The sequence below is a fragment of the Erpetoichthys calabaricus genome, chromosome 18 (genome assembly GCF_900747795.2).
Source record: "Erpetoichthys calabaricus chromosome 18, fErpCal1.3, whole genome shotgun sequence".
In the NCBI taxonomy this organism is placed as follows: domain Eukaryota; kingdom Metazoa; phylum Chordata; class Cladistia; order Polypteriformes; family Polypteridae; genus Erpetoichthys; species Erpetoichthys calabaricus.
Genome location: NC_041411.2, coordinates 24,342,248 through 24,364,551, shown reverse-complemented (window position 1 = coordinate 24,364,551; position 22,304 = coordinate 24,342,248). Strand labels below are relative to the sequence as shown.

General features: G+C 41.5%; 1 protein-coding gene across 1 annotated transcript in view; it reads left to right on the top strand.

The window, feature by feature from the left end:
* Nucleotides 1-14,051, top strand: part of LOC114668669 (coiled-coil domain-containing protein 60-like) — an 88,289-nt gene extending 74,238 nt beyond the window's left edge. Inside the window, exons 11-15 of the mRNA XM_028824543.2 lie at nucleotides 388-528; nucleotides 1,256-1,396; nucleotides 1,799-1,988; nucleotides 6,905-7,007; nucleotides 13,951-14,051. Of these exons, the coding sequence (XP_028680376.2) occupies nucleotides 388-528; nucleotides 1,256-1,396; nucleotides 1,799-1,988; nucleotides 6,905-7,006 (574 nt within the window). The 3' untranslated portion in view covers nucleotide 7,007; nucleotides 13,951-14,051. The remainder of the gene's footprint in view (nucleotides 1-387; nucleotides 529-1,255; nucleotides 1,397-1,798; nucleotides 1,989-6,904; nucleotides 7,008-13,950) is intronic.
* Nucleotides 14,052-22,304: the final 8,253 nt, after the last annotated feature.

The window sequence follows — 22,304 nt, the reverse complement described above, 5'->3', positions numbered from 1 at the left end:
GACAAAATGTTTGAGGACTCCAAAAGAACATCCCCAAGCTGCGGCTGGGAATATGTCAAACTTAAATGGGATTTTGTTGGCAGGTTGGAGGAGCTGTATGAACAACACCCCCTCATGACAGCCTTTTTAGTGCTTGTTCTTAAGATAGGAGTACTTAGCGAGACATGCTCTGGTCCATCACCATTGAGGAGTACACAAGGCCTGGCAGCAACAGACACAAGGTAGAAACCAGGCAGGCTGGTGGCTGAAGTATTGGGCTGCTTGTCTGATGACCACAATTAATTCACCATCAGGTGTATAGGAGCTGCAAAGAGCTTGGGAATGGTGTTCACCCTGGAAATGTCCTCAACATAAAACTAAAATGTTTTTTACATGTTTCTTCTCCAGCTGCCCAGTAAATCAATCAACAGTTACTAGCAAATTCATAGAAAGTAAACAGGAGCTGTCGTCAGAGATGAGGCAAAGATTCTTACAGTCAATGAGGGAAGCATCGTCAGATCTCAACTCAACCTTGGACATGATTTCCAAGTAAGTACAATGTGATGAATTAATGATTTACCATGTTGGGATCCTATCTGTGTATTTAGCAAAATTTTAAAAGTACTTTTAGTATAGTTTATCATTTTTATTGTTTTGATGTTCATTTGGCTGGTTCATTCTTTGCTTTGAGACTAGCTCTGCATGTGTGTGACCATATTGTTTATGGTTGCTGTACTGATTGCACAGGGCAGCTTCAATTTAAACTAAGACGGAATCAAAAATAATAGTAATAACAATATGAGGTCAGAACGGTTGCCGTGGTTTCTCTCTAATAGTCACCTACAAAGAAACAGGGTATACTGCTCTCTGCTGGCCCACATTGGTATTTATTCCTTCCATGCCTTGACACATTTGGCAACAGGATAGCTTTACATGTTTTATAAATACAAAAGTTTCAACATTTTATGCATTTTGTGTACTTTCTGTTGCACCTTTGGGACTTGAAATCATAACCGCTTGCTCTCGTCAGATCTGATGACATTACAATAACAGCAAATCATTTAAGTCATAAATGAATTTTATCAACCAGTAAGAACTCTGTTGGTGCTGTTCTTCCCACTATGGCATCAGTGCCATAGGATGATAAGCCAATTTGTGCAAATTCTGCTTTCAAACCAAACGGATAATGAACAATACTGACCTTTTTTCTACTTCAAGATTCCTGAAATTCAGGATTACATCCAAATCCCATCTCTTTTTTATTTTTCTGTTGCAGGAAGCGCCGGGAGAAATGTGTCCACATATTTCAGTCACTGGATAAGCTGAAAGATGTCCACCAGGGTATGGAGAGCATTAGGGCATGCAGCAAGGTGGCAGGTTGCAGGGACGAGCAGAATCAGCTAATGGAGACAAGCTGGTGAGAACTGGGCAGATGCACAAATTTCAGAATATGGGAGATTGAGTGGGCTTGGGGTTCAGGAGTGGAAGATTGCTGGGGTCAAATCTCACCAGTCCTACTTTGGTGGGGGCAGGATTGATTGATTTTCCAAGAATGGATGTCAAAGCTGGAAGAGATTGACCTTAACAGAGTGAAATTTCTGCCCCTACCAAATACAGATCTAGAGCTGAAGGGGTGAAAACTTGCTGTCATTTATTTGTGACCCATTTCAAAGAACGCTTAGGGTGATTTCACTTTGACATGTGCATTGAGCCTCTAACAACATAATAAACTCTGGAGGGATCTATGAGTGGCTGACAAAAGAGCAAGAACAAAGTCAGCCCGAGTCTCACATCTTCTGTCGGCTTTTCTTTGTCTCAGGCTTTCTCATCTGCTATCCTTGATTCCTCGCCAAGCACTGGACAATCACAATATCCACAAAATTTTGGACAAGTTATCCCGCTTTGGCGACAGGCAGAGCCTAAGAATTGAGCCACAGCATTTTGTGAACGTTCTGAGCGCAATCCGCACATGGGAGCTGTGCTCTCCAGACCTTTGTGTTGCCATTGAGGTAATTTTTGCCACTTTTTAAAATGTTTTTAATTGTGTGGGAATTATAAGGGGTTTGCACAAAGTTTAAAGGAGTAGATTCATACCATTTGAATAAAAGATGCCAGTATGGGTGTCACTTAGACACACTCGGTAACAACGAGTCTGGTATAAAATATTGCATTTTGTATTATAAGTAATGTCGTTATGCATTTGTTATATTACTGCAATGTGCCTATTCAGACTACCTATAAGCCACCATGAACGTGTTGTGTTGTGTCAGCTGCTCTCCGTTTACCGTATGATACTACTTGCTTTTAATAGCAAATAGTTCACAGGTGAGTGAATATCAGGGTTTTGTGACTATACTTATTATCCAAAAGCACTATAAAGCATACCAATCAATTGATATTAGTATACTGATACCTGTCCAGTGGTACAGTTCTTTCCATGGTATGAAATGCTCCACAACTGTGGCAGATGCTCACAAATGGTGTTCTGCCATGCAGGATCCAGCTGTGAACATATGGAAAAGTTTGCTGTTGTGCGAATAAAACTGCAGTTTGGATACAGTTGTACAAGCATGTTGCCATAAAATAAAAATTACAAACCAGTCATCCAGGGTGCCATGGAAGATATCATGTCATCTCCGTATCCTTAATGCATGACAAACTATCAGTTCCAACTCCTAATAGCCAAAGAGCTCCATCTGAACAGGTTTCCATATGCAAATCTCCAGGTGTGTGGTAGATCTCTGCTCTGATCGGCCTAATGAAGTGAATTTCTTCAGTCCAAAGTACGGGATGAACAGCAGCTCATTATCAACTTAATTATATGAGTGCACAGTTTATAGCTTTTCAAAATTAAAATATTTTTGTAAAGGAAAAGTAAAGTTAAAATAGTATTATAGACTTATGGTACAAAAATAATTTGCTTTATGGCCAGTAATCACATAGGGACATAAGCGACATAGTGTGACTTTTTGTTACCATTTGTGGTGTTTGCATGCATATCAGGACTCTAGCTATGTGACAGCAGCAATAACCAGTGTGTTAACACCGCTCATCCTTTTTTAAGTAGTGCCCCTGGGCACACAAGCACCTAACTTCTTAGTTTGTATATTTAATATGACTTTTGGGTGGTGACCCTCGCCATAATTGATCATTTACCTTCACACCATTCAAAGTAAGAAGGGCGGTGATTATTGTGCAAAGTAAGATCAAACAAATGTATTTGTTAAAACGTTCCACACCCACCAGGCTATCTCCTGTTAACTGTGAATTTACTAAGGTGCTTTGGCTCAGAAGCCTTAATTAACCTGAAAATGATTTTGAAAATTGTTATAGAAATGGGACAGAAGGAGAACAAGAGAACTGGCCAAACTATGAGTAAGGACGTCTGTTTGGAGTAAAAGTATACCTTCAAGGAGAGTGGGGCCAACCCTGCCTCACTGCAGTAAGAAGTATGGGAGATACCATGGGCTTGGAATCTTTCTGCAGATACTGAAATAAGGTGGCAGATGAAGAGCTTAAGTGTCTGAGTCCAGGGCGAAGGGCATAACTGCAGAGTGGACGCAGAATTGATACTGCAGAGTGGACGCAGAATTGATACAGTGCTTGTCCAAGGGGAACTGTGGACAGGTGGAATGAATATGTATATGGAGCGAGCATGTAGTTACTAGGCTTCCTCATTGGTGTAGTGGCAAGGGATGCAACGGGGCTCTGTTTACACACTGAGTACAAAAAGAACACTTTTAACGATTGCTACTCTTTGAAGGAACAATATTTTAATAGACATTTATTTACTGAAGACTTTTTATCAGAAACAACCAGAAAACATGATGTAGCTTGACACACGAAGACTGTAACCAGAAAATCAAAATGGTCTAATGCAGAAAGCACAAATTTCAGCCAGAAGCCCTAGCCAGAAAGTCATTATCAAAAATATTTTAGAAAAGCAAAGTAAATGTGACAGAATCTTTAGGTAATATATAATCAAACTTGGATAAAAAATGGCTGCCAAGATGACCTTTTTAACCTTTTTTAGTAATTGATTTTGAGGATGACGCCCATGTGACAACCTCAAAAGCTGGTTGTCAAAATGAGTAGGTTGGGCCTGAACACCACCCTCTGCAATTGGATCCTGGACTTCTTGACAGAGAGGCCCTAGTCAGTTCAGGTGGGCTGCAACACTTCCAGCATCATCACACTGAGCACTGGAGCACTCACGACTGCACAGCCACGCACAACCCCAACTACATCATCAAGTTTGCAGGAGGTTGACGGTGCTGGGACTGATAAGCAGGGATGATGAAACAGCATACAGAGATGAGCTGGAACAGCTGTCTGCATGGTGTGAAGAATCTATCTCTCAATGTCGACAAGACAAAAGAGATAATCGTGGACATCCTGCCCACATCCCACTCAGCATCAATGGTTTAGATGTGGAGACTGTTAGGAGTACCAAGTTCCTCGGTGTGCACATAACCAAGGAACTTACATGGATGCATAACACCTCATCACTAATCAAGAAAGCCCAGCAGAGACTACACTTCCTGAGGCGACTGAAGCGAGCAAGTCTTCCCCCTTCCATCCTCACCATGTTCTACAGTGGCACCATGGAGAGTGTTCTGACCAGCTGCATCACTGTCTGGTATGGCAACTGCAACATATCCGACCGCAAGCGCCTGCAAAGGATAGTGAAGACAGCAGAGAACATTATTAGGGTGTCTCTCCCTTCACTGCAGGACATATTTTACAAACGCAGTGTCCGCAAGGCCTGCAGCATTGTACAGGACACCTTACACCCCTCACATGGACTTTTCACACTTCTTCCATCCAAGAGAAGATACTGCAGCATCAGAGGCAGATCTGCCAGGCTGCAGGATAGTTTTTACCCCTAAGCTGTCAGACTCCTTAACACCAGGCTGCCCCCTGGGATCTTCCACACGGCCTCAACCACCTCTAAAAACAGAACTTTTATACATGTGAGGCACTTTTCTGCAAAGATGGGTGTGCATGTAGAGAAGAACTGAAAATCTCATACTGACCTTTAAGTATTTTGACATTCTTGATATCCTTCTGCTGTGAAACATTCTGACCTGTCATTGTTTACACATCTTAAACAACTATTATCATACAGTGATAATTTCTGTATTATCTATATCTATTATTTATTTATTTATTATATATCTATTGACTATATTTATGTATCTAGATTGCAAATACCATACATTGCTTCAATGTCCATGTTGCTTACTACACGTCAATATTGCTGCTACTTCTTTGTCTTGTCTTTGCACAATGTCTTGTCTTGTTTGTGTTTTAATTTTAAATTTAAATTTTAATTCTATTTTTAATTTATTATTTGCACTTCATGTTGTTACACTGTGGACCCTGAGCTTCACAATTTTGTCTGTCTGTACACTTGTATATGGTTGAGATGAAAATAAAGTTCGCTTTGACTTTGACTTGAAAACCTCTGATGACTCGACTAGCGTCATGATGATGACAAGAACACAAACTGGTGTGAGAACAAACAGTAAACATGAATTTAGTACCGTTAAATTTAAAAAAAATAACTATTGAACAAGTATCCTGGAGTAACAAAACCTCCAAAATCACAGTCAAAAAGGCAAAACATCCATATATAAGATCATTCAAAATTAAAGAACAAAACAAATTTGCAACAAAAATGTTCTGTTTCAGCCTTTGTTCCGCTCATCATTCCTACTACAACATTTATGCCACTTTTGCGATTTTCCTCTCAGATCCCAGTGATCTACAGGTTGGATTGATTATCTGTTTTAATTTGGACACATGTAGGTGTGGACCCTGCAATGACCTGGCACCCCATCCTGGTCTGTGTGTCCAGAGCTGCTGTAAGAGGCTGTCAGACTGACATGCCCAACACTAGGTAGCAACACACAGCTGCTTTAACTCTGCATCAGGAGTGGGCAGGTGGAGTATAGGAACCTAATCAAGGACTTTGTTAAATGGTGTGACTCAAACCACCTACAACTGAACACCAGCAAAACCAAAGAGCTGGTGGTGGATTTTAGGAGGACCAGGCCCCGGCACCTCATGGACCCCGTAATTATCAGAGGTGACTGTGTGCAGAGGGTGCAGACCTATAAATACCTGGTAGTGCAGTGATAAACTGGACTGGACTGCCAATACTGATGCTCTATGCAAGAGAGAACAGAGCCGACTCTACTTCCTTAGAAGGCTGGCGTCCTTCAACATCTGCAATAAGATGCTGTAGATGTTCTATCAGACGGTTATGGCCAGCGCCCTCTTCTATGCGGTGGTGTGCTGGGGAGGCAGCATAAACAAGAGGGACGCCTCACACCTGGACAAACTGGTGAGGAAGGCAGGCTCTATTGAAGGCACAGAGCTGGACAGTTTGACATCTGTGGCAGAGCGACGGGCACTGAACAGGCTCCTGTCAATCATGGAGAATCCACTGCATCCACTGAACAGGATCATCTCCAGACAGAGGAGCAGCTTCAGCAACAGACTGCTGTCACTGTCCTGCTCCACTGACAGACTGAGGAGATCGTTCCTCCCCCACACTATACAACCGGGGGGGGGGGGTAAACATTATACAAATTTACTGTCTCTTTAATTTAATATTGTTTTTTATCAGTATGCTGCTGCTGGAGTATGTGAATTTCACCTTGAGATATATAAAGTATCTATCTGTCTATCTGTCTGTCTGTCTGTCATTCCAGTGCGTGAACTGGCTCTATGTAGTTTGTCTCTTTTGACTTTCTTTATTACTTGTACATTTTCCAGACTCCCACAGAATAACTTTTCTCCTGTGCCTCTTGCAGTGAAGCGTCCCAGCTGTGACTTATTAGGTAGACGTCAGGGACATTCATAGGTGATCTACATATTTTATGTCTGTTTGATGAAATAAAATTTAAATTCCTTTCAGATAGTCCGGGAGCACGTAGTGCAGATGCCTAAAGAAGATTATGAGACCTGGCTGAAGTCAAGAGGGGCTTTGCCCACAAGGCCACAGAGTGCCCCCCAGTAAGGTGAGTGAACTGTATTGTAGTATGTGGTGCCACAGAGACAGACACATGCCAAGCCCTAACATTCTATGTATCCATTCATTTTTCAGAGCTGTGGTGCCCAGCCAATAGCATAGGATGACAGTCCAAAATTTGCTTAATCAAATCCTATGTCCCTGGTGGATTCTTCTGCTCTGTAATCAAAAAAAGGCTTGAGTTCACATTCTGCTGCTGCTGCCTGAGGGTAGCCAATTAAGTGAGGGGGAGATGTCACACTGAATGAATTCCTGAGAAGAGAAAATTGTTATTGTGGTTCCCACTTAAGAAAGGACAAATGTAGTAGGACGGATGTGCAGTGGAGGCCCAGGTGTCCTTGACATTAGTAGCCCAATTCGCAGTTGGGCCAATTGATTTCTCGCTGTATAATCCAGTGGCCCAAATTTTAGCTCCACTACTGCCGTCTTAGGAAAGAAGAGCAACAGAGAAAGTGGTGTTTCCCCGAGCAAATTCCTAGATAGAGAAAGAAGTAAAACCCCGCAACACACCAGTGAGTTTGCTCTTACCTTGCACCCAGTGCAGCCAGGATAGGCTTCAGTTTTCCAGAACCCTGAATTGGATTGAGCTGCCCAGTAAAGGCTGGCTAAATGAATGAATGCCAAGAGCAGGTGGGATTATGCATTCACCATTTATTGGATCTTCTGTGGAGAAGAGCATAGCCATGTCATGAGCTTGTGAGATACTTTGCAGCATTTCATGGTATTGTTGTGTTTCTCCAACTGTTACTCACTGTAAAAACAGAGAGTTGAGCCCCTACTAAGCCTTTAGGTGTACTGAACTCCATTTTCATATAAAACACCAGATGTATGGTTTCAGATTCTAATCATGTGTATTTCTGACAAATGAAAATGATTCTGAAAGTGAACTGAATTGACTCAACACCCAGATGTGACCAGAATCTGCTGTCTATTATTTGTGAAAGGGCAGTGCGTCATGAGAGCTTCATGCTGTGGGGTGGCCAGACGGGGGTGCTATGCTCAACTGTAACAAATCGTGTATTGCAGCCTGAATGCTTTGTACTTGTGTTAAAGAACATTGAAAGGTTAGGCTGATAAAAGGGTAGTGTTACAGGATGCAGTGAATAGCACTCTGTATCTTCCACTTCAGAACAGAGTCCCTTACAGCCTACACCTTGAAGTGCCACTCCACAGACCCTGTCAAAAGGGCCCCAGGCTCATATGATGTGGTAACTGCCTCAAGTGCCATTTCTGGGTGTGGGGAGAAGCACACTGAGGAGTGGAGCACCATTCTGATATGGAGGTTATGTGGGATGCAGGGCCGTGTGATACTCCCTAAGTGTGAGTGAAGTTGAGGCAGGTTGGGATGTAAGGAAATTCATTGGCAGTACCACTGAGAGGGAAACCACACAGTGTTACAATGGGGAAGCTCCATGAAGAGGAGGCACAGTGCTGTGGTGTGAGGACTAACATTGTGAAGCCGGGGCGAGGGCACTATAGTGCATGCTATTGTGTCCTGATACGTTCCTTAAGGCTCACGCCTACTGTTCCATTTGTTTTTTCCCTTAGTAAACAGTGGCTATCAGTGAACGGACCAAATGGAACAATATGACCTCCTGATGAAAGCGCATAGAGCCTGCCAGCTTGTGTTTGCCTTTCCAGGAAAGCCTTGAGTGCTCTGCCATGCCAGTACAGAATGTGATAGCCCTGCAGCATGCCGGAGAGTGACATAGCATCAGAAGTGATGCTTTCAGAGGCAATTTAGAACAAATAAACTACCAACAGCCTTGGTTAAACCGTCTTCGAGAGGAGGAACAGCCATGGAAAACATCAGGAAAGCTAGGCAAAGAGTGAGGCCTTTAATAGTTGAACAGCCTGAGAATGAGACTGAGACCAAGATAACAAACAATGTGAGCCAAGTGGAAAGTGCTGGGCTTATGTCCGGCTTTCTGTTTTGATAGCAAAGCCCTCCTGTTCCCAGCAAAGTCAAATATTTACTTTCACTTGGCAGCCAAACTGTTTTTTCCAAGAGCAGCAATTTAGAGTGGGCACTGTGAGGTCTGACTGTGGCACCGGTGCGTTCATCACTGTCAAGTGAAGCACAGAGTATATTTGTGTGCATGTGTCAGTGTATGTTTAAATAAGTGGGCATGTGTGTGTTTCTGTGCACTATGAAAGTGCTAAAAATGTTTGTGTGTGTTTTCTATGTGTATTCTAAGTGTGCAGGCATATAGTATGTACATAAAGTATGTGCCAGTACATATATTTTCATAGAGTAACTGGGTGCGTGTTTGGGTGTCATTTGTATTTGTGTGTGTGTGTGTGAGTACATACCTATAGTTCAATCATGTGTGTCACTTTAATTTTCTATACAGGTGTGCAGGGGTGTGTACAGATGTGCCAGTACATCAGAAAATATACATGCGTGTGAGCGTGCACTTCTCCATAAGAATTTGTGTAGCTGCGTGTGTCTTTGTATATCTCTGTGAGTGAGCCTGTGCCTCTATGTAGGCATTTTGTGTGTGTGTGTGTGTGTGTGTGTGTGTGTGTGTGTGTGTGTGTGTGGGTCAGTACATGTACATGAAGCGTTATATACATATTTCAAAGATTACATTTGTGCATATGTACAGGAGTGTATACATGTGTACCAGTACATATCTATACATAAGTGTGTGTGTTCTGCATGTATCCATATGCATTTGTGTATTATTGTGTGTGTGAGTGTAGATTTCTTTATTTATCATGCCTGTTTGGCTATTTTCACTCATGTGTGTTGCTTCATATGTCGATATAAGTACACCAGTGCCTGCTGGTTCCACGTTTCTGTCTTGTGTACTTTCTGTAAATGCTCTTCCACCTCATTGTTTTCTTTCTTTCAGTGACTCCCAGCAGACTCTGCTGGAAATTTTCCAAATTCTTTGTCAGTTAATGTTTGGAAATCTTCTTAAACCGTCAGTGGTTAAAACTAACCATTCTTTGAGTTCTGTGGTATTGCCAGAAAGCAAAATAGGTGCAGCTGGTCTGACTAGTGGCAAGCAGTCAGCGCCACTCCTTTGATTTGTACTCACTGGGCGTGTGGCACTGGCTGTGCAGGGCGCACCCCTCTTCTCACTTCCACTCTGGCATCCATCATCATTTTCAGGTCTTATTCTTATTCTTTTTATATGAGTGGGTGAGGAGGGTCTTGTTTCAGTTCATTCTTATTGTTTATGATATTATTAATACAGCCTCACAGTTGTATTAGGACTTACTATGTCCTGTGCCCCCTGATTATTCATAAAAAATCAGTAAAAACAAGCATACAGGTGAGTGCACATGTGTTTACGCGCATTATTAAATTTGTGTGACTTTAAATGTACATATATGACATGCACATAAAGGTGCCTCAGCACTCGCGTGAAGGTCTGTGTGCCTGCACAGGTGGACATGTGTATGTTTCAGTGGGTTTCATGCTAACATCAAAGGGAAGTTTTGGTATGTGTCTGTAGATAAACACATGTGTATATGTTTGCAGATGTGTGTCTCTATCAACCTGGGTTACTACAGGAGCATTCCTGTGCCTGCCAGTGTGTGTTCGCCAGTACTTGTTCTTATATTACTACACGCCTTGACATGTTTTCATGTGTGTCAGTGTACAGTGTGTTTCATCATGTGTCTGCCCACCACATGTGTATATGGATATAAATATCTCTAGTAGTGTGTGATTGTGCATGAAGATGTGCTTGTATGCACACATGAAAGGTGCTATCTTCTTCTATATAATAAAATGCTACTATCTGTGTATGTGTATTTGTCACATCCGTCTAAGCAATCTGATTGCCCAGCTTGGGTTTGGTCTGATTAGTCATTTTAGCTTTGGTGGATCAGTAGTAGAGATGATGACATGATATGTTTGGGGAGCAATATTCAGTTCCTGATGATGAGAACTTTTTTTTTTTAATTTTACAAAAATGGACTTAAATGGAGCATTTTAATGACAACGCAAATTATGTACCAAGCGATGCTGGGTCTCTAAATACTAATGAAGCGTAACTCAAGTCATCATCAAAGACAGGAAGTATTTGCAAGAATACAAATTATTTTTTCACAGCAGATAATGAGGCCCATCTACCATTGGCTGTAGTCAAAAAGCAGACAGGTGGTGAGCAATACGCTCAGTTAGAGAAGCAGGCTTTATGTTGAGCACAGTCGAGAGAGGAAGTGCCAGGCAAGGGAGGTCGAGAGACACAGGGATACAAAGGAATGGCACAGGAGGAATGCTGAGGGTACACATTTCAATGTATTCTGTTACCTGTTTTTGACATGTAATGTAGTGGGTATTAAATTAAATTGATTGGCTCTTTTCTGTATATGGCATGAATGTATTCCCATTCTGGGGAAAAGATGATGAATCCAAAAAAGCTGACTTCAGTGAATGTCATCTTTAACTAAACCTTTTCTAGTGCCAAAAGATTTATTGTTTGCTTTCATTTTCTGTTATGCAATGTATGTTGGGGCGGATTGGAATTAATAATAATAATAATGCACGTCAGTGGTTAAGCTATATACCAAATGTCCCATATCTTTGTGCCATGAGTGTTGGCTTGTATTTATCAGGAATAATTCAACCATTAAAATATCTGACCACTCTCCTTGCTTGATTAGGTTCCATTGGTAAAGGCCAAGGTCATGTCACCATTGGTCCCTTCGAAGCCCAGCTGGCCTGACACTCACAGCACACAATGATTCTGAGAGCTAACAGTGACCTTGCCACTTATCTACATCTGATAGCTTAGCAGAGTTTCCTGAACGAGGAGGGCACCTTATCTCCAAATAGAAAGGCAGTTTTTACCTTCAAATCAGCAGGTCTCTTTCCAATACAAGACTCTCCATATTCAACGAGGTTATCTGTAGAAAAATAGACAAAAGTTTAATTGAAATGTTTGACTTTGACAGTGACTTTTTCTGTAAAAAGAAACCCCAAACCTTTATTATTTTTCTCTAATAAATTCTCATCTGGCCCTGTCACAATTATATTGTTGATATTGTCATGATAGATAGATAGATAGATAGATAGATAGATAGATAGATAGATAGATAGATAGATAGATAGATAGATAGATAGATAGATAGATAGATAGATAGATAGATAGATAGATAGATAGATAGATAGATATTTTGTTCTAACTAACATACGTACATACCTGCTTACTTTATTTGTTCCCAGGGAGAAATTTGGCTTGTAGAGAAATTCTATTAACAAAACAATGAATAGCATTATTATATACTAGCTGTGTTTGGTCTTCAGGACAAAAAACAGCCCAAAGTTTCCTTAGCAGTTTTACGATATTGGTGAACTTCCAGAGACATCAGCTAAGTGGGCCAGGACAAGATGTATCTTGTCCGAGATGGACATGTAGTTGAGTGCAGCTGTGGCACAAATTGAGCGGGATGGTCTGGAACCTTTCTTAGACAAGTGTAGGCTAGTTTGTTGTGTGAAAATACAACGTGCATGTACCACAAAGCTGAGTTTTCTGCTTGGGTTGAATGAGGAGCTGTATAAACTTCTACATCTTCCATAGAATTCACACCAATTCCCATGGCTGTGGTTGAGTGTGAACAGAGCGGACTGCTCCATACACGCACACACGTCTTTCATGGTGAGAAGTGTGGTGCATGCAAGCGCCGAAAACATTTAAAAGTGCATTCATACACTATCTAGTGGTTGAGTGTGAGCAGACAAGACTCCTCCATACACACTTACACAGGTCTTTTGTTTATATATATATCTAATTGACAAACAACAAACCCTTCTCACATATATGCCGGAATGACTGAAAAGAAAAAAAACTTGGCATCCATAGTCACATTGAAGCTTTATGCAGAAATAATGCTATTGGAATAAAAGGAGACAGGACTGTGCCTTGTGGTGCTCCTCTGTTGGCCACACACTCCTTGAGCCTCACAAACTCTGGTTTGCCCAATAGGTAGTCCATTATCCAGGCCACCATATAATTAAGTTGAAGTTTGCTCCATTTGCTGTGTGTTCATTCATGTAAATGACATATGGTTTAGTTATTTCTGTCACTACATTACGGCAGGAAAACTGGACAAGTGCTCTGAGTCTGTTCTCAGGGAAGGGTGCTATATAAATATGAATGAAACCAATTAGCTTTGCAGGTATTTGAATTTGGGAATGAGATGAGTCCAAACCTACTTGCAATTGTTTAACCCTAGATGCCTGTAACCATCCCTAACAAGCTGCATAAGTGTTGTTTGTTAAAGAAAATTTCCTTGTATTGCATTTCACAGGTTTGCCTTCACAAAGTGGTAAAAGTATATCTTCAGTTTTCTCTCCTTGTGGTTGCCTCTTTAGGGAGCTCCTTCTCCATGGATTCATAGCATTCAAATTGGGCCTGTTGTGCCACCTCTTCCCTTTTGCCTGGATTTAGTGCTTTGATGGCCGATTGTGTTGTAACTGCAGTGCACAAGCGACTCCACACTTTTACTGTCCACTTTGTTCATTTAATGACTTTGATTATGATAAGATGCTTTGTAGGCTTTTGCCAGTGTTGTTGCATCCCCCTGGGATTTAGCTTGTTTTTAATTCTCCTGTAGTCTGCCTTGGTAGCTTGGACTATTTTCATCTTGTATGGTTTGTAAATTATCACTGTGAAAGGTGCCAAATACAATAAAGAATGAATGAGTGAATAATGGCCTCTGCAATGTTTTTGGGCTCTGAAAATGAATGCCAACTTAGGAGATGCCCATTATTTATGGGGTACAATCCATCTTTGCTCAGGTCTGCTACTGAATTTGGGGCATTGCAATCACTACCACCCAACGGAGACAAGATCACTCATCCACCTGCCCCTTTAATAGAGGACACTTAGCTAAGGCATTTTCCAATATATAGTACACCCTCAGTTACAGAATGCATTTTTTTCTTTTCTCTTTGTCTTTCTCTCTTTCAGATACCTGCGGACCTTTAATTTCGACCGGCAGCATGAATCCTGATCCTGGATGACAGCATTTATTCCTTAGTTCTTGTTGGTGGATTTCCTTAAGCATGTGAAGCATACATACACTTAAGGGAGAGGATACCGGTACTGGTAGACAGCCCCAGGTAGAGTTTGAGACAGAGTTCTGGTTATTAGATTCCCTCAGAAATTAAGGTTCTGGTGCACATCTGTCTCTTTACCTGTACACTCCCTTAGTCATTTCTAGGTCACTTGGTTTTTACTCCATTATGAAAATAAGTGGCGGCACGGTGGCGCAGTGGGTAGCGCTGCTGCCTCGCAGTTGGGAGACCTGGGGACCTGGGTTCGCTTCCCGGGTCCTCCCTGTGTGGAGTTTGCATGTTCTCCCCGTGTCTGCGTGGGTTTCCTCCGGGCGCTCCGGTTTCCTCCCACAGTCCAAAGACATGCAGGTTAGGTGGATTGGCGATTCTAAATTGGCCCTAGTGTGTGCTTGGTGTGTGGGTGTGTTTGTGTGTGTCCTGCGGGTGGCTTGGCACCCTGCCCAGGATTGGTTCCCGCCCTGTGTTGGCTGGGATTGGCTTCAGCAGACCCCCGTGACCCTGTGTTCGGATTCAGCGGGTTGGAAAATGGATGGATGGATGGATGAAAATAAGTGGCCCAGTCCTACCTTCACATAAATTCCAGTTGGCTGCCTTCTGGTTTCTTTCTATAGTCGGATGTACACCGAGGTGTGAGAATTACTTTATAACAAATTTTGGAAGATTTGTGCTTTTTTATTTACAGCAGTCTCTTTACTTTTTTCTCATTCCCAAAGTGTTTGCGTCTAAATTAATAAAGTCAATGGCAGCAAATATTTAAGAGCAAAACCACCTTGGTGTCACTGTGTATGCAAACGCCTGCTTACATAACCCATTATCTGTCCTTCTGTCCACTATCCCAACCCATTTATTCCAAACTACTCAGGAGTCACAGGCACAAGGCAGAATCCATCCGTACATTTGGTGCCACACACCTTCACTCACTCATGCCAAGGCCATCATTGAGTCACTAATTACCTTTGGGGAGGGAGAGAGAGAATGAAGTGTCGAGGGAAAACCAACACAGATGGGGCGAGAACATACAAACTCCACAAAGACATTGACCATTTTGGGATTTGAACCCAGGCTATGGAGCCAAGAGACTTTAGCACTAACCACTATATCACAATGGATATGCAGAAAATAAAGTAGCAACATCAGAGCTTCATTGCAACGTGCAAACTTGGGGACTTCTCCATTAACTCAGCAAAGAACAAATGATATGACAGTATAATTTCCTTTATTGCCTCAACAATGAAATCTGCAGAGAATTTGATACATATACAATATTGACACAAACGTTCAACACAGGAATAGCAATAATCACCATTCCAAACTAGCTTATAAACAACCAATCAACTACAATCATATGGACATGCTCATTCAGTTACTGTGGAGGACCTCGCTTAAGGTTGATTGTAACAAGGGGTCATCCAAGATCTACCATAGTTAGGGAACCTGTAACAAAGTATATCGTTCAGCCCAGCCTGCTCTGCCCGGTCACCACACCTCCCAGTCACTCACTTTTTAACTTTACTTAGATTTAAGTCTGCATGAACAAATGGGAACTATCGCAGAGTTACCTAAGGGCAGATAAGAAACATTAATCAGGCAAAAGGAGAACATGGAAATAAACTGTACTAAAGATATAAAACAGGGAACAAATGAAGTCACTTTCAAAATATAGACCAAAGTTAGTAGTACGAGTCTAGGCAAAGCGAGGCAAAAAATAGCAGTCATTGAAAATACAGTGATAACGTAAAAAAAAAACTGGAAAATACAAGGAACCCGTTATGATTTGTTTCAAAACCCATAGAGTTTGATCTGAAGCGCTCTATGCAAACCATCTGATTGCTATCGTTCCTTGGAGTGGCATTAGCTGACTAATTAATGCAGAGATCAAGGTACTGATTATTAAGAACTATCAACAGACAGCCAGTAGTCAAAGTTGAAAGAACAAGCAAATAGTCCCCCTTACATTGATCCTACTAGCTTTTCCCTAACTGCACCAAGCAGTCAAATGTTTTTTTCAGACACCATCTTAAATATCAACAGCGTGATGCTACTGCTGATCACTTGGCTGCAACAAGATGTCATTCATAATAGCAACATGCTGCGAACAACTGCAGGAAAAGCAAAATACAAAATGGCTTTGCAATGACATCAATATAAAAATGGACAAAACACTAAAATGAATACCAAATACACCCAAACCTTTCAAAATGAATCTGCAAGCCCAAAATATAAACAGGAATTTTATTGTTGTAAGATGCCCTGGTTACCCACCAGGTTTCATGTCTCACATTTGACAGTGTCTTAGTCAGACCTTCCACAATAATTACTGATCTCCTGCCATGGCCTTTCATCTAGTCTATTAGTAATCACTTATATAAAAGACATCTTGCACTTAGCCTGTACTTGCTCACAGAGGTGTAGTACGCAAGATTCTAGAGGGTCAGCCAGCACCAGGTTTCATGTCTCCCATCTGACAATGCCTTCGTCACACTACACAATTGCTGTTGTCTGGCAGCAACAGTTGCTTTTATAGCTCTTATTTCTTTGGTAAGCATTAGCCTGCAGCATCTGTTTCAATAATGAACAGATGTTATTAACTAGAAACAGGTTCCTTGCTTTTGGCCCATACTCATTCAAGTAGTCAAACCCTATAGGTTTTTGTAACTTTCCTTTTTCTTTTGCTCACAATTTGTTAATTCTTCCTTCCATATTTACATGTTTTTGTCAGTCCTTGACTACAGTCTCACCTTTTATTCTTGTTTAGTTGGTTACTAACCTGGCCATGTTGAGTAATCACCTATCTCATGTTAGCAACATTCCTCTTCTTGCACCTGTGGAACTCTACTCCCACTTAAACCTTGAGGACAAATCAAAGGGATAGAATAAGAGAAGAACAACAAGTATAGCATTGTGGGGAAACAGAATCTAAGAGTAAGAGAAAGAAAAATGGTGGAAACCATAAGATAAAGCTAGACCAGGAAACCAGGAACACAACGGAAAAAGGAAAGTCGGGACAAAGTGTAGCCAACAAACCAAAACACACAATCCTACCGTTAGGTCCTACTATAAAAGTAAGCAAACTTATAGTAGTGGCAGGGCACTCAGATTCTGACAGTTTAAATATGCTGTTCCTGAGTGTTATGTCTCAGCCAGATTTCCTCCCCTGACTGGAGTTAATAGCCTTCTTTTATGCACCTTTTGTTCTTTGTTGTGCCGTTTATTTATGTTAATGTTACTTTTTTTAATTATCTGCTATATTTTCTTTGTCTGTGATATGTGGGAGGTCCCCCAAAGAGGTGGGGACACCTGCCAATCGCTGTCAGGAACTGCCCTCTACCCTATATATCCAGAGGGTCTCTCACAGTCCCTGGTGGTTCATTTTTAATGCACTTAGGAGTGGTGAGTTCTTGTGCTTTTTGTAAATTCGATGTGTTTTGTGATTTTCTAGCTGTTTTTGACCTTCTGCTCTATGTTTTGACCTTGCTATTTGAATCTGTATTGTGACTTGTTTGATTTGGCTTGCCTTCTTGTTACAGGCCATTCCGTTTTGCCTTTGTGCTCCATAGAGCTTCATTATTATTGGAGAAAATTTTTTGTGAAGAATAAATCTTTTATTTTATGAAGATTCCACAAGGACCCTTTTTGTATCTAGTTGGGGTTTTTGATCATTTTCCCACATCTAGTGGGCATTTTTGGAAGTGCTTTTGGGACTCTTAGTTCTCGACACTGAGGCAGCTGGGAATTGAAGTCATTTTCATGTAGTGCTACAACAAACCAACATTGAGAAAAAGTTTATACACTAGGAGATAATACATTATGTGATCACCAATGTATTTATAGTATAACTTTTGTTACATCATTGTAGTTATGTGATCTTTAAAATGGTGTCATTTCAGTTTAAATCCATCTTAAGTCTGCTAAGCTCTTAAATAGCTCTGGGGGTGGTCTTATGCTGCAACATCGGGGCTCCACCACCCTGGGCTCACCACACACAGTATAAAGGGCACATTACCAGAAGAATAAATAATAACATAAAACAATAGTTTAAACTGAACTAACTATTCATTACAAAAATAAGCAAATAAAAACATAATTAATAACAAAGTTTACAAAAAAACAACAGAAGAGTAATATATAAAGAGAAAATGTTTGAGCCAGGGATGATACCGTGATGGACCATATTAAGAGCCAAACGTCAAAGCTGAAAGAATTCACAAACCAAAATGATCAGAAAACTACCAAAACTACAAAGAGTTGAGCACAAAATGGAGCTGAAAAGGCTGTGTCTTAAATAGTCCTCAGACAACTGCAGCACCTGTATCCTTATTACAATGAAACAGGAGAGAATTAATTAAATCGGCACAATAAACAAACACCAATGAAAAAATAATCAACAAGTTTAAAATACCAAAGCACAAAAGTAGAAATAATCGAGAAAGAAAGAAACAGGAAAAATGAGACAAACCCAAGGAAGGAGCTCTTATTCCAAGTTAATGCATTTGACCTTTGTGATATGGGGGGATTGGTGTTATCAGTACAAACGTCCATTAGAAGAGAGAGGAAACTTTACTGTTCCACAGGTTTTGACCATCTAAAATGCATGTTGAGTCTAAAAAGCATTTTTTTAGAGCTGATCAACCAGCAGACATTTCCTTTTGTCATGTACTGTATGTGATGATGGCTGTGAGAACTCCGGGCCACATACCCAACAAGTGTGTTTCAAGATCAGGGCCCACTTTAGATCCTGCCCAGTATGTCCAGGGTTTTGCCAGTCTCAAGTCAATGACCACACCTGGTGCACAGCAGGGGGCTTTACACAGGATGAAGAGAATGATGTGCCTGGGAATCATTGCTTGTATTTTTGAATCCTTGCTAGCTTTAATGTGGATACCAGCAGTGAGCAAAGTAAGAGCAGAGTAAACCATCTGAAGGACTGCAGTGTGGTCAGAGGAAATCAATGGCTGAAAAGAAAAAAAAACAGATCTCTGACGAAATAGTTTGTGGTTTTTCTTGCTAACATCACTGTGAACCTTCTAGAAGGCAGCCATTGCATCTGATATGGTATCATCTATGAATTTTACCAAACCATCATTCACTAATTCAGCTAAAATGTAAGTATAAGTTGGGACAGTGGAGTGTTCCCTGCAATAGTAACATAACAGTTCACTCAGTCTGTATGTGATATGGCTGCTGTGCAGTGGGTGATCATATTGTATTCCAGGCTACCTAATAACCCTGTCCAAGTCTCTAAGGCAAACCTCTTCAGTCCTCAAGACAAATGGATGCATCCCATGGACACCTCATCTGTTTGTGCCCCCCCAGTCCTCTGAGAAGCCTTTTAACACCCAAGAGGTACCCACTTCAGATTCCATCTGTTTGTAAGTCTTTGAGATGAATTGGCGTTATCACAGTGTTCTTCAAGGTGGATCCACGTAGCACATTCATTCAATTTCAGATCCCACTTACTCCAATGAAGAATCATGGAGGTGCCAGGCCTTAAATCAGCAGCAGTGGGGTGCAAGACTGGCTCTAACCCTGTGAAGGGTGCCAGTTCACTTATTCATTTTTGAACCAATATTAGGGTTGAGTGGGAATGGAATTATTGGTGGCAACATTGAGTCCAGCACCTGAATTGAACTCCAGTCCAGTCATTTATTCCCTTTTCAAATGCCCCCAGCTAAATGTTAAGATCAGAAGCTGTGAGTGGGATCCATGATGCAGATATCATCCATTCATTTTAGTTACCCATGTAATCCAATGTTAAGGGCAAAAAAGAATGGAGGGACTGGTAAACTTGGGGCAGGATGGCCATTCTTTCTTTCATTCACTTTTCAAAAATCTGCAGTCCATTTTTAGGGCTTTTAGAGTCAATTTTGGATGCGGTGCCAGATCATTCATTCATCCATCCATTTCTCCATATCCATGGGTATAATCAGCATTAGGTACAAGGCAGCAAGGAACTTAAAATATGGCAGGGGCCCATTACACACTGATGTGTCCTGTCGAATTCTCTCATACTGGAAACGCTATGTAGGGATCGTTTGTTGCTTTGTATTGCATTCCTATTTACTTTAGAAAGTGTTTTGTGTGAATGGCACTATAAAAATCAGGTTAATTAATTAAACAGAGTTTGATACAAGTAGTCTTAGCAATCATATTTCTGCTGATGTGGCAGACTACGAACACTCTATATAAAATCTACATTAACCACTTAAGTCAAATTGAACTTAATGACAGTGACACTTGTTGGCATGGTGCAATTCATTTTTATTTTTTTATTTTTTTTTTTAATTCTTTGAATCTACAGGTCATGCTGTGGCCTACCTAGGAAGTGTTTCTTTGGGGACCAGTGGTCATGGACAGACTGAGCTAACTAATCTCATTTACTCAAATTTACAACTGGATTGCATCAGAAGCCAGCAGGGTGACTTAGTGGGGGAGGGCACATCTGCTTTGCTGTACTGAGGCTGTCTGTTTCCAGATGTGGTCAGGATTGTCTCAAAAGTATCACAATAGGAGTCAAAGGAAAGATTAAAAGTAAAATGCAAAGAAAAAGAATGGAAAGGCTGCTGCATTTGTGCAGACTAATGTGCAGATCCTGGATTTGAGGACAAGTGCAAACATGCAGGCATCACCCGGCAAAAGCCTCAGACACCATTAGGGGTATAGACGGAGACATTGGCAGTCTGTAATTCAGCGCAGCTATGATTAAGGAGTGTCTTGAGAGCACCGAAGTAGTAAATGTTAGGGTGGATGAGAGGCGCTGAGGACGAAGATTACAGTCATTCTAATAAGCAGTGGCAATTTTACTACCAGGCTCTCCTAGAGGGCCAGGGAGGAGATGTGTGGAAGTCTTGTGTAGAGACCCTGAGGCAGACACGTCAGGATCCTAGCATGCTGTGCTAACTTAGGCTGTCCTGTACTTCAGTCTGGCTTTGTAGAAGGCAGTTCTTGAAATGTGTTGATTTTCCTACCATTTAGCCAGTCTCAGTATTAACTGTTTAGTATAAATGCCTCTCCAGGTCACCTTGATCTATCCGACCAAGGCTTATAGTCTGGTCAGGATCCTCAGGCAAGATACAATGTGCATTAAAGCTCCTCAGTCTGATCCAGTCCTTCCACACAGATACAGTATGAAGGGTGTTTTCTGGATCAGTGGCACATCATCTAACACCTTCAGCATTTGCAGTGGTTTGAAACAAGGCTTTGTCTTTGCCCCCATTCTTTTTGGCATCTTTGAGGAATCGACTGAGAGGGTACATCTTTGCACAAGGTCTGATGGCAAGCTGTTCAACCTTTCACACCTAAGAGCAGAGACCAAAGTCTGGCAGGTTCTCATGCTGTATGCTGATGATCCTGCACTGACCACTCATTCACAACAGCAATTGCATAGACTGATGGATGAGTTCTCTAGAGCATCTCAGGACTTTGGCCTCATTATCAGTCTTAAGAAGACCAACATGATGGGCTACGTTGTTGAGAGGCCACCCATACTGGAAGTAGTGCGTCAGTTCACCTACCTTGGCCTCACAGTTACTAATGCCTTCTCTGTGGATGCAGAGATCAACTAGACGATTAGCCGTGCTGCCTCAGTCTTTGCCAGGTTGACTCAGAGTGTCAAGAACAACATGGCTCTCCACATCAAGGTGACTGTCTACAAGGCCTGCATATTCAGCACTCAGCTTTAACATGCTACTCCAGACAAGAAGGGCAATTAATGCCTTTCATATGCAAAACAAAAGTCCTCATGCCTAGTCACCAAGCAGGATAAGGGACCCCTAACCACTACACCACTCAGTAAATGTGCCACTCTCGGTTGCAAGCATTACCCTCTAGTGGCCTAGACTTTATAGCACAAGGTGGCAGGTTCATTTCAGGCTTAAGTGGTTGTAACCAGAATATATGCCAAATATATGTAAACAATGTAGTTTATGTGGGTGTTGATTAAAGAAAGGCACAATATCAAAAAGCATGTGTTCCATGTAAGTTATTGGTATAATTAGGGATTCAGATTGTGGTGGGGAAAGGGAGTGCGTCCCTCTCAATATTTTAATGTCAAAATGGGTGGGTTCAGCCAAAGACCCCTCCTGGCAACTGAGAAAAGTTCTTGCAGATCAGATTGCTGGGTGGTAGTGTGTGCTGCATTAATGGCTTTACCAGAATGATGTTCTGGGATTTCATCCACCCAACAACTCATCCACCTGAAGCTAAGCGTGGTCAGGCCCTGCCAGTACTTGAATGGTGGACCATCTAAGA